At 49.9% G+C, this 10,829-nt stretch overlaps 8 protein-coding genes across 9 annotated transcripts; 3 read left to right on the forward strand and 5 right to left on the reverse strand.

Moving 5' to 3' along the window:
• Positions 1–294: 294 nt before the first annotated feature.
• LOC108066372 (isochorismatase domain-containing protein 1) lies at positions 295–1,312 on the forward strand. The gene is made up of 3 exons (XM_017154865.3): positions 295–502; positions 576–785; positions 944–1,312. The coding sequence occupies exons 1-3, from the start codon at positions 380–382 to the stop codon at positions 1,235–1,237; spliced, it is 627 nt and encodes a 208-aa protein (XP_017010354.2). The 5' UTR covers positions 295–379; the 3' UTR covers positions 1,238–1,312.
• A 294-nt stretch (positions 1,313–1,606) lies between these two features.
• Cpr60D (Cuticular protein 60D) lies at positions 1,607–2,270 on the reverse strand. The gene is made up of 2 exons (XM_017154869.3): positions 2,136–2,270; positions 1,607–2,075 (listed from the first exon to the last, which is right to left on the reverse strand). Exons 1-2 carry the CDS (start codon positions 2,145–2,147, stop codon positions 1,806–1,808), a joined length of 282 nt encoding a protein of 93 aa, XP_017010358.2. The 5' UTR covers positions 2,148–2,270; the 3' UTR covers positions 1,607–1,805.
• A 110-nt stretch (positions 2,271–2,380) lies between these two features.
• On the reverse strand, positions 2,381–3,152 carry LOC108066375 (uncharacterized). Its single transcript, XM_017154868.3, has one exon. It carries the CDS (start codon positions 3,101–3,103, stop codon positions 2,390–2,392), a length of 714 nt encoding a protein of 237 aa, XP_017010357.2. The 5' UTR covers positions 3,104–3,152; the 3' UTR covers positions 2,381–2,389.
• Positions 3,153–3,159: 7 nt separating this feature from the next.
• On the forward strand, positions 3,160–4,213 carry ND-19 (NADH dehydrogenase [ubiquinone] 1 alpha subcomplex subunit 8). The gene is made up of 4 exons (XM_017154967.3): positions 3,160–3,271; positions 3,333–3,496; positions 3,678–3,853; positions 3,916–4,213. Exons 2-4 carry the CDS (start codon positions 3,368–3,370, stop codon positions 4,136–4,138), a joined length of 528 nt encoding a protein of 175 aa, XP_017010456.2. The 5' UTR covers positions 3,160–3,271; positions 3,333–3,367; the 3' UTR covers positions 4,139–4,213.
• Positions 4,208–4,810, reverse strand: LOC108066440 (uncharacterized). The gene is made up of 2 exons (XM_017154966.3): positions 4,678–4,810; positions 4,208–4,620 (listed from the first exon to the last, which is right to left on the reverse strand). Exons 1-2 carry the CDS (start codon positions 4,734–4,736, stop codon positions 4,233–4,235), a joined length of 447 nt encoding a protein of 148 aa, XP_017010455.1. The 5' UTR covers positions 4,737–4,810; the 3' UTR covers positions 4,208–4,232.
• Positions 4,811–4,908: 98 nt separating this feature from the next.
• On the reverse strand, positions 4,909–7,275 carry LOC108066438 (RNA-binding protein 28). The gene is made up of 3 exons (XM_017154964.3): positions 5,966–7,275; positions 5,648–5,903; positions 4,909–5,589 (listed from the first exon to the last, which is right to left on the reverse strand). The coding sequence occupies exons 1-3, from the start codon at positions 7,123–7,125 to the stop codon at positions 4,987–4,989; spliced, it is 2,019 nt and encodes a 672-aa protein (XP_017010453.3). The 5' UTR covers positions 7,126–7,275; the 3' UTR covers positions 4,909–4,986.
• Positions 7,276–7,397: 122 nt separating this feature from the next.
• Positions 7,398–8,293, reverse strand: LOC108066439 (uncharacterized). Its single transcript, XM_017154965.3, has 3 exons — positions 8,138–8,293; positions 7,718–8,077; positions 7,398–7,664 (listed from the first exon to the last, which is right to left on the reverse strand). The coding sequence occupies exons 1-3, from the start codon at positions 8,215–8,217 to the stop codon at positions 7,457–7,459; spliced, it is 648 nt and encodes a 215-aa protein (XP_017010454.2). The 5' UTR covers positions 8,218–8,293; the 3' UTR covers positions 7,398–7,456.
• A 37-nt stretch (positions 8,294–8,330) lies between these two features.
• Positions 8,331–10,327, forward strand: Pof (Painting of fourth). Of its 2 annotated transcripts, none has more exons than XM_070213492.1 (4): positions 8,331–8,783; positions 8,838–9,752; positions 9,812–10,021; positions 10,117–10,327. In XM_070213492.1, the coding sequence occupies exons 1-4, from the start codon at positions 8,459–8,461 to the stop codon at positions 10,245–10,247; spliced, it is 1,581 nt and encodes a 526-aa protein (XP_070069593.1). In that variant the 5' UTR covers positions 8,331–8,458; the 3' UTR covers positions 10,248–10,327. The 2 variants fall into 2 exon arrangements, with proteins under 2 accessions (XP_070069593.1, XP_017010400.2); XM_017154911.3 differs by having other exon boundaries at positions 8,332–8,783; positions 10,090–10,327.
• Positions 10,328–10,829: the final 502 nt, after the last annotated feature.

Here is a 10,829-nt window from a genome sequence, read left to right on the forward strand (position 1 = left end):
TTTAATTAACTCGGGCGGTTATGTGATCTTAGTTTTCCCAAGGTGCTCTAACCGCAGTTGGGCTTAAAATCATGTCTTTCAATGGAATCACATTGACCAAGAAAAGTGAAAATTATGAGCTGAATTTACTTTACTTTTCCCATGACTATTTATAAAACGATCTTAAAAATCATTTTAAATAACGATTACAAGCCGGAAGTGAACCGGTTATAGAATAATCGATAGAACTTCCGCCGATAGCCCGTTATCGATCGAATAACCGTTTCGCTTCTACGGTAGCCCTGGTAGCGAACAGCTGTTACAATCAGTCTAATTAGCTAATTTTCAGGTGCAAATTGCGTCTTTTAAATATCGAATTATTTAAATATTAAGCAACAAAATGGCCCTGCGACGCTGTCACTTGAACCCCAAGAAAACACTCTTCCTGTTGTGCGATATTCAGGAAAAGTTCCGGCCTGCAATGCCGCTTTTCGACAACATGGTCAAAAACGTTGATAAACTTGTAGGTTTGAACTTTGATTGTCATATTGATCTCTTTTCTATAGCCGCTGAGACTAACACTAATTCGATTTCAGACCAAGGCGGGCAAAGCTCTCGACGTTCCACTAATTGTCACTGAGCACTATCCGGAGAAACTGGGGAAAACTGTGGCCCAACTGGATGTCAGTCATGCGAAGCTCGTCTCCGGAAAAACCCTTTTCAGCATGGTGACCCCGGAGGTTAAAGCTGTGATCAAGGATATTTTCAGTGACAAGCCCGAGGATGTGGTGTTGTATGGCCTGGAGGTGGGTAACAAATCTAGTATTCGTATTTATATTTTCAAAAACCCTTTTTCGAATTTCTGTAACTGTTTTTTATATTCCTTAAAATATTAGAACATTTTGAAAATATAAATCTTAGAAATAAGTTTTTCTAACCCTTTTAAATCTCTCCTCCTCCTCAGTCCCACATTTGCGTGGAGCAAACCGCCATCGATCTGCTGGAACAAAACATCAACGTGTACATAGTGGCGGACTGCTGCTCCTCCAGGCTGAACCAGGATCGGGACTTGGCCCTGGACCGCCTGCGCCAAGCAGGCTGTGTGATCACCACCAGCGAGAGCGTGATCTTCGACTTGGTGCGGGACAAGAACAACCCGAAGTTCGACGTGGTGCGCAAACTGGTGAACCAGCCCTCGGTGGACATGGAACTCACGCGCAACGGGAACGGATTGCCAGTGGGCAGTGCCAAGCTGTGAAGGGAAAGGGAATCGAGTCCCCCCTTGTCTATTTGTCTGTTTGTGATGATGCCAATTGCATTTATATAACCATCATGCAGAAAAGTGTTTTTCAAGGATGAGCGGGAACGAGGGATAGCGGGAAATGGGCCAAATGGGAGCAGCACCCATTTAAGTTGTCATTTCCGTAACATATTCCAATGGCCCCGCACAATGGGCGAGTCCATATTTGAATTTGCCATTTAACAATAGCCTCGAATGGGCTTCCATCCGGCGACTCCCCTGCTCTGCCCTGCCCAGTGGCCCATTTCCGCCGGGGTCCTTATTATGCGGATGACAATGCGTATTTTATGTACAGCCGCCACCCTCCATTGATTATAAAGCTGAGTGTTGCGTCGTAACCTTTTATTTGTACAGTGAGTTGAGAGCAGGAGGAATATGACCCAGCCAAGGGCTCAGTGAAGACGACACTGAGTTGGGTGAGGATGCAATGGTATAAGCAGAGTACTCCATACAACCTGTTGTGGATGCCAGCTGACTAAGTGTACTCCGATCTTCTCTTTTGTTAATATATAATGTATTTAAAAAATCACTCTTCGACCTTCGGATGAAAGCCGGTTGCATCCGCGATGTATGTCACCCGGATCTGCTTGCCATCTTCGCCGGGCAGAAAGTATTCGCCCTGTATGCCGTTCACATTTCCTTGGGCCTTGATTTTTATGCCATTGGTGACGGTGGTCTCGTGCTTAAACTGTCCAGCTCCATCCAGGTTCTGCAGGTTCTCTGCCTTCACAAGCTGCGCCTGGACGTCCTCCTCACTGCAGCTGGCCAGAACCACCAACAGGGCAACGATAAGCGTCTAAAGATAAGGATAGGTCAACTAATATATCCAACAATTTCATTCCGACGGAGAACTCACGTATTTCAGCATTTTAGAGCAGCTACTTAAACTGAAAACAATGACCAGCCGCCTTTTATACCACCTCTAACCCACTAAACGGGTTTCAATCGCACCTGCTAATGACTGAGATTAACCAGACAGCCATGAATATCAAATTTGCGGCGGCTCAATCGCGTCTGCTTCTGGCATTAGCAGGCCAGCCGACGCCCCCAACTAATTAATGGTGCTTTGGTTAACCCATTTCGGAACTACAAGAACGTTTAATCAACATTTCAATTCTCCTTGCCCGTGGCTTTTGGTAGCACTTCCTGGGAAGCAGGCTTAGAGTCCCAGTCCTTGTACCTGATCTCTGGATTTCCCAGAATCTTGGCCACTCCATTGAGGAAGTTTGGTTTACTGTAGCCGCCGGGTTCGTTGCTTTTCTCCGAGATTTGGGGTATTATTTGGGCGGAGAAACTGGAAGGCGGGGCATCTGGAGCTTCATTTGGCCAAAGGGACACGGAAATGCCCTGATTCCGCTTGCTGTTGAACTTCTCGAGATATTTCTTGGCCCCCAAGCGGGCAGAGGATTTCAGGGCATTCATGTCCCAGGAAACGCCCAGCTTGGATTGAATCTCCTCGGAGGCGCCCTTGTCGTTGGAGGAGAAGAGCGTTTGGAACATCCGTTTCAAGTCGAGATCCTTGGGATCCTGAAGGGAACGGGCCTTTACACTCTTTTCCTCTTCTATCTCTCTTTTGGAATCCTTGTTAAGTAATGGCAAGTCCGGGGATAAATTCCCCTGCATCTGCTGAAAATCCAGCTCGGGTGCGATTTGCAGATCCTTTGGCAGGTAGCCGCGACTTTTCAGGTAAACCAGTGGCGACTGCCAGTTGTCGATGAGGTCTTTTACTATGGTGTCCACCGAGTTCCCGTACTTGATTACTTTTACATTACTCTCCGCCGCGCCCGTAAAAAATAGAAAGCTGTATACAATTAAAGAAATCATTTTCGAAGCCAGGTTTTATGAAATTCAAATTGAGAGCCTGCTATCGATGACTATGTCAAACGGTTGAGCTATCGAGTTGGCAGTTCCACATTGATCTACGTTGGCATCCCCTTGGCGCTTAGTTGCAGCAGCCCTGGTTCAAAAACAGCTGTTGTGTTGTGAGCAAACGTAAATTCTTCCAAACGACTTAAATTATTGGCTTTTTCTTTAATTACAAAACGCCTTGCAGGTCTTTAGTTAATCACACGGGACAGCAAGGCTACAATGGTCATCACGAACAGCACAACACTGCCCGAGGAGTCGGAGCTGGACGTCCAGGAGCTGAATCTTTCGTCGGCGGCTCTGCGGGCGGGTTCCTTCCATTTGGGCAAGCAATGCGAGCAGGCCAATAATGTTAGTACCTCTGGGACTGCGGGGAAGCATTCCTAATACTAATACCCAGCTGAAAAACAGCTCCAAAAGGAACCAGAAACCATGGAGACGCCGAAATCCAACCGCTTTAGTTATATAACCTAACCTCAAAACAGGAACCTTCCTCGGTTTGTTTACGTTTTCGTTTTCCGTGTATTTGCAGGAGTTTATGCTCTGCCGGCAGGAACTGGACGATCCACGCGCCTGCCTGACGGAGGGCAAGGCGGTGACCAACTGCGCCCTCGACTTCTTCCGCAAGGTGAAGAAGAGCTGCCATGAGGAGTTCATGCAGTACGCCACCTGCCTGGACAAGAGCAGCGGAACCATGGCCTTCTCACAGTAAGACGAAGAATCTCTCCAAGATTACTATGATTTTAAGAAGAGAAACTTATCTTTTACAGATGCCGCAAGACGCAGGGAGTGTTCGACAAGTGCATCAAGGATAACTTCGACTGGGATCGTCCCTCCTACGGCTACTTCTCCCGGGCCAAGGTGATCAAGTCAGCCCGCGAGGCTCCCAAGAAGGAGGAGAAGATCTCCTATCCCGATGCCACCCCCGGTCTGCCCGAGGACTACCCCAAGCCGCCAGCCAAGTACGGCTCCCGCTTCCACTGGCTGGAGTAGACCAACCTGCTGTCTAGCCTGCAGCCTAGTGAAATTTGAAAGCGTTCATCTTAACATAAACTCTTGTTTCCATTAGTACTCGACTGTATTTATTTCATCGGATCTTCTTGCGCGACACCGTTTGCTTGATCTTCTCCATGATGTCCAGGTACTGGTTGTTCAGGCAGCAGCCGCAGTAGCTCACCGGGAAGCAGGCGCTGCCCTCGATGCGGCGGTGCAGCGGCATGTTCTGGTAGAACACCCACGAGATGTTCTCCTCGCCCAGCACCAGCATGATCTTGTCGAAGCGGCAGCCCTGCACCTTGAACAGCTCGATGTCGCCGGTGATGATGCGCCACTCGGCGTAGCGAATGTTCACATCGGGGGGCAGTTTGGAGCGCTCCCGCATCATCACGTGCTCGAACCAATCGCGCACCTGGATAATGGATCCGGTGGGAGGATGCTTGCGGATCTGGTAGCTGATGCGCGGGTACAGCGGATGGCTGTATTAATGGGATATCGAATGAGTTTTGGAATAGTTTAAAGTATTAATTACTTACATGTACGGCACATAGGCCAGGCGAACGAGCACGAACTCAACTTTCTCTCGGGGAGCCATCTTGGAGATATATTCGTTTTAGGGCGGACGAAACGCTTCACAGGCACTGCTAGGCAATACTGAAGAGCTTCGTCCAGGATGCCCACTATATATACCGACTGATTAAGCAGGTAGAACCACAGCTTGAGCAGATGTTCCGTCTCTAATCCCAAGAAAAGTCCCGGTTTAGGCTGAAGTTACCTGAATTGGTTTTCTCATTTACAGTTTTATTGCTAAAACGACCGATTTCTTAACCTATACAAAGGGACATCTACTCCGTGTACCACTTGGTGCGCTTGGGCTTCTTAATTTTACCTCCCTCAACACCGCCGCCTCCTTGATTTCCGCTAATCATGTTCTTGTACTTATTAATTAGGGGTCGCAGGTCGTCCTTTTCCTTCTTGCGTCCCTGCTTGGGTCGATTGTTGGCCTTGCGCTCTGCCAGATGCGATTCGCGTATCTTCTTGTTCTTCTGCTTGCGCTTCTCGGTCTTCACCTTCTTCAAGTGCTCCTTGGCCTGCTCCACGATCTTCTTCTTGGAGCGCATTTTCAGCGAGGTGCCCGGCTTGGCTGCCGTGCCCACATAGTCGTCCTGCACGTCGCTGAGTTGCTTCTTCTCCGCGGCCTTGCCCTCGGCCTTGGCTGCCCGCGATGCCTCCAGCTTCTGGATGTGCTTCTGCAGCTTGGCCTTGTTGTCTGTCTGTGGTCCCGGCGTGGGTTTGGTCTTCTGGCCACTGCGCTTCTGCTGCCGTCGCTCCTTGCGCTGCTGCTGCTTGTCCTTGTAGGTGGGATTGTTTAGCTTGGAGCGCTCCGTGCGCTTCTCCTTGATTTTGTGCACAGCCCGATCCTCTATACTGAAGGCGACAATGGGGCGCTATATGACAATTGAGAATTAATACATGAAATTAAATATTAGCTTAAATTCTCCCTACACTCTGAGCTCCAAAGATGCTGGGATTGTTGTTCAACTTGCGCAGGGCAGTCAGGGCCCTCTGATGCGTGTCGAAGGAGAGGAAGCCGAAGCCCTTGGACTTGCCGTCGGGATGCTCGGGGGTCACCTTGTGCTCCCTCATCACCCGGCATTCGTGGGGCCGGAAGCCAGTGTAGGTCTGGGCCATTTGCTTCAGCTTCTCGTTGTCATAGTTCAGGGGAAGATTGTGGATGGACAGGCGATTGCGGGAAACAAATCTAGGAAACAAAGTAGTTCAGTTAGAAATAAACCTTGTAGAATTACTTAGTTACAATCTTACCGGTTCAAGTTCTTGAGCACCTGCGTCTTCACCTGCTCCAGTTCGTGGCGCTTGGCCATGTCCGATGCGGAAACCCCATCTGCCGCCTTCGCTCCGGACATAATGAGACCTTCCCTGGCCAAATACAGATTTCGAGAATCCTTCGAATCGTCTTTTTTGTTGTCCTGCGTCTGCTTCGACTTCATCTCCTCGCGACTCAGGGCGGGATGGGGGTCCAGGACCTCGTCCATCAGCTTGAACTCCGTGCCGGCTTGCAGGCAGAGATCCGCCGACTCCTTGGCCTTGAATTTAACAAATGCCGTGCCCTTCGAGTGGCCAGAGACAGCCTGGCGATTGATGATGGCATAGTTGACCAGGCCAAACTTGCGGCACACCTTGCGCAGATCCGCGTCCTCGGCATCGAAGGGCACGTTCTTGATGAAGACCGTGCAGCCCTGCTGGACGTCGTTGGAGATTTGCTTCTCCTTTTTGACATTTTCGATATCTAACTTGGATTTCAGTTCGTCTTTGTCCTCCTTCTGGTCTTCGTCCTCCTCCTCCTCGTCCTCAGACTCAGATTCCCCATCGTTATCCTCATCTTCCGCCTCAGAATCCTCCCCGGAATCGCTCTCATCCTCTCCAGCTTCCTCGTCGCTTTCCTCCTTGACCTCCTTCTCTTCCCCGTCCTCCTCCTTCACCTCCACCTTTGGCTTCTTCTCATCCGGCTCCTCCTTGGGGTTCTTGGACGCGTACTCATCCTTGCCCAGAGCCCAGTCCACGAACACCTTCCTGCCGAGCAGCTCCTTGCCGTTGGAGTGCAGGATCGCCTTGGTGGCCTGGTTGATGGTCTCGTACTGCACGAAGGCGCAGCCCACCAGCTTGCCGTCGCCGCGCTTTAGGATGTGCACATCCTCCAGCGTGCCCCACTGCCCGAAGTGCTCCCGCATCGAGTCCTCCGTCGACTTGTAGCTGATGTTGCGCACGATGAGCCGCGCCCGCTTCTTCTGGCGGCGCTCCTTTTCCTCCTTCAGCCGCTGCGTGTTGAACGGGTTGCGGCGCTTCCGGGCGACGGTTTCTGGCGGGGATTCGGCTGCCGCTTCATCCTTTAAAGGCTTCATTTTCTTTAATTCCATTGCTAGCCACGCGCACGTGGGACTTTGTTTTGAAATTGAATTAGGCATGGTACGAACGGGCACGACGTGTTTTACCAACGAGGTCGTGCGTGCTCGTTCTTAGATTTTGCATTACGAAACGAAAGAAAATTAAGAAATTTTGCATTTTTATGTAAATAAGTATAAGTATTTAATTTGTCATAAACAAGATGCGGGGAATGTATGAAAAAATGTAATTCGTTTTAGCCGATCCACGATTTTTTTTTGCAGTGTGCGTGCCGATAAACGTGCACGCGTCCATCTCTAAGGCGCGCACTTCGATAACTTCGATAACAGAAATGTTTGTTTTAAGGAAAACTTGTATATTTTTTTAAAACAATTTACAACATGAATATAAAATCTAAGTTTCTTGTTTGGTGTCAAACAGTTGGTGGAACTCCGAGGGCGTTTTAAAGTAGTCCACCAGCAGCATGGAGGAGCGGCTGCCCAGTTTGTACATGATGTGGCTCCAGGGATTTAAGAAGTTTTTGTACTCGGCTATTTGTCCCCTCTCGAAATAGTGTTTCACGGTTCCCAGCGGCAGTTGGGAGCCATAGACAGCCACATATCTAAAATAAATGAGTAATTGTAATGGGAATAGAGAGGAACATATACAACTCACTTTTCGGAACTCTTGTAGATCCTCAGGGGATATTTCGCCACAAAGGTGCGAATGGCCAGATTAATGAGCACAAATCCTGCGAGGAAGTAGTACAGATCGGTTTCCTGGGACACCAGTATGGCTATGTCCATTTTCTGGACCATGTTAACGTAATTCATGGTCGTCGCCCAGTGATAGGCGGCCACTAAACCGAGAATGGAGGTGGTGGCAGTGGACATGTTCTTGGTCCAGGTGACGTAGCTCTCGATGGGGGCGCGGTAGATCAGCTTGTAGTTATCCGGAAGCCTGTCGCCGGACAGGAGCTTCCTTTCCACCTCGCCGGAGGCCACATTCCGCCACTTGCAGAGCAAGCTACTTGTGCTGAATGGAAGATCGGGTTTTTAGTTAAATTCATATAAACCTTAGTTAATAATTACTCACTGCAGTGCCTGGCAATTGGACAAAGCCGCAATTGGCCTTAAATTAAGTAATTTAACATTTCGTAAGAGTGTCGCACACATGTTGTTATTTTGTTATCGAAAACAAAGTCAGCTGTGCGCCGGAGTTGCCGGACCGCCCGAATTAGCTGGCTCCGAATTTAGCGTCACTTTTCCAGCTGACTTTGCACCCCACTCCCCCCTCACCCGGTCAGTAGGTAAACAACACAGCTAGAGAGCAGTTTTCCAAGTCTTTCCACAATTTTAGCTAGGAACACACGTTCTGTAGGCCGGTGAACTATTTATATTTTTGATAACTCTCGAGATGGATTCGAAGCGCGCGGCCCTTGAAACCGGCGACGGTCCGGAACCGAAACGCCTCGATATCGGGGACTCCGCCGAGGAGCGGGACGAATCCCGGGAAGCGTCGCCCGGGGACGGGAACCAGGTCAACCTGGCCACTAAGAGATTAGAGGTCGTGCCCTTCACGGGCAACGGATGCAGTGCCTCGCTGGAGGCCTACCTGTTCGAGACGACGATCCCGACGCCCGCCAACAGCACAGCACAGATGCCGTGGAACGCTGGCCAGGATGGGCAGACTTCCGAGAACGATGCGGAGCTGGAGAAGAGCACCAGTGAGAACAAGAAACGTAAGCTGTCATGCGTCAGGTTGCTAGATACTAATCCTCAATGTTATCCCCCAGCTGACACCTCGAAGATGTCGCGCCGGGAGCTGGCCAAGCTGCGCCGCGAGCACACTTTAAAAGCCCTCGCCCTGGAACGCGAGCTGACCAACAAGCCGGGCCAGTCGGCCGCCACTGTGGTGCTGCTCATCCGCTTTCCCGACCCCGACATCACTGCCCCCATGCTCGCAAGCCTGTCCAAGGAGATCCGGGACGTGGTCCTGCCCTCCAGTGTGGCGCCGCGCTTCTGCCTGGTGCACCTGAGGTCCGGCGCCGATGTGGAGGCCACCATACGCGACATCAACAAGGTGCGCTTCGGCACCGGCTTCCTGCAGGCGGAGGTCAAGCCCTTCTCGGACGAGGAGCAGGCCGAGTTCATCGACCCCTGCTCGCTGTACGTGAGCAACATACCCTTCAACATGACCACCTCGGCCATCAAGGCCTACTTCGCCCACGCCATGCGCGTGGACATCGGGGTGCTGAAGCGCGAGAAGCGCGCTCGCTACGCCTTCGTGCGCTACGCCAGTCCTGACCAGACCATGGAGGCCTTCAAGGAGCTGGTCGACTCTCCGCTGAACAGCCGCACCCTCACAGTCCGCTACCGTCGCCTGAGGAAGCGCTCCGGCATGCCCACGGTGCAGTGCACCAGCTCCTTCCAGCCGATTCCCTCGCCAAGTGGCGCCGGCGGCGGTGGAGGCGACGAAAACGACGACAACGCCGACTGCAAGCTCATTTCTCCGCCGCCCGTGGAGTCGATCGTGATCAGCGACAGCGACCACGGCTCGGACTCCAGTGGCAACGGCAAGAGCGGGAGCGGTAGCAAGCGCAAGACCAAGGCGAACAAGCAGGAGAAGGAGATTCAGAAGCTCAAGCGTCAGATGGCCGAGTACGGGGCCATCATAAAGAACTTGCAGATGGGACAGAGCTGCCTAGGAAGTAAGAGATCTTTTCTATAACACTATATCTATATAAATAACTCTATTCTTCCTTTACAGACTCGTTTATACCCGATCTAACCCCTAAGATAGAGCCGTGCGTGAATCCATCAGCTTGCATACTAGGATCCAACACGGTCCACCTAATACGCGACATCAAACAGGAGTGTGCCTACCTGGGAATACCCGACAATGGCCACGCCGACATCATCGTACCGGCCAGCCAGCCGAGCCCGCAACCATCAGAAGAAAGCCGGAAGAAATCCAAAAGTATATAGATATTCCCGATATTATTCATTTGCCCATCAAACATCCTCCTTCTCGCGTGTCCTACTCAGCAACCTGTTTTGGCCGGCTGTTTTCAGGTCCCTTCAGACGACGCAAGAGTGCCAGGCAGACGACCGCTGACAAGTACGAGGCCCTGACGGCCTCGCCGGACATGGACGACCGACTCGAGCAGCTCTACGCTCAACTGGAGTGCGATCCTGATCCCTAAGTTGTCATGCCAAGTTGCCTACCAAATTACTCGTCGTAGGCGAACCCTGAGAATAATAATTTAGTTTACTTTTTACTGGATTTCCACTTGTTTATTTGTTATCTTTTCGTTTTGTTCAGTTTCTCTTTTTCAGCGTACATTTATGGTATATAAAATAAAATTACACATAATAATACGTAAGTTAAATAATATTTCGGTTTTAAATATTAAACCCGAACAAATATCGCTTAAGGGACTGTCTTAAATATCACTTATACAATAATCATATGTACTCGATGATGATTTTCATATTAGTTTATATATGGTCAAGTCAAGTTAAAACTCTTACGGTTGCGAAATCGTTGCACAGCTGGAGGAACTCTCGTGTGTGCACATATTAACAATTATATCTAAACTAAAGTAATGCTCAATGTTCAGTATTTAATTTTGTTTGGTTCTCTCCAATTCTCTGCGTATATATGGCTCGTTAAATTTAATATCGCAATTTGTCATTACCAAAACTTGTGCTATGATATGACTTTTTATCGGCTTCGGTCGTAGAATGCGGAATGTTATAAACTATTTCATTATATTTAAGGCTGA

The sequence above is a fragment of the Drosophila takahashii genome, chromosome 2R, assembly GCF_030179915.1.
Source record: "Drosophila takahashii strain IR98-3 E-12201 chromosome 2R, DtakHiC1v2, whole genome shotgun sequence".
Classification (NCBI taxonomy): domain Eukaryota; kingdom Metazoa; phylum Arthropoda; class Insecta; order Diptera; family Drosophilidae; genus Drosophila; species Drosophila takahashii.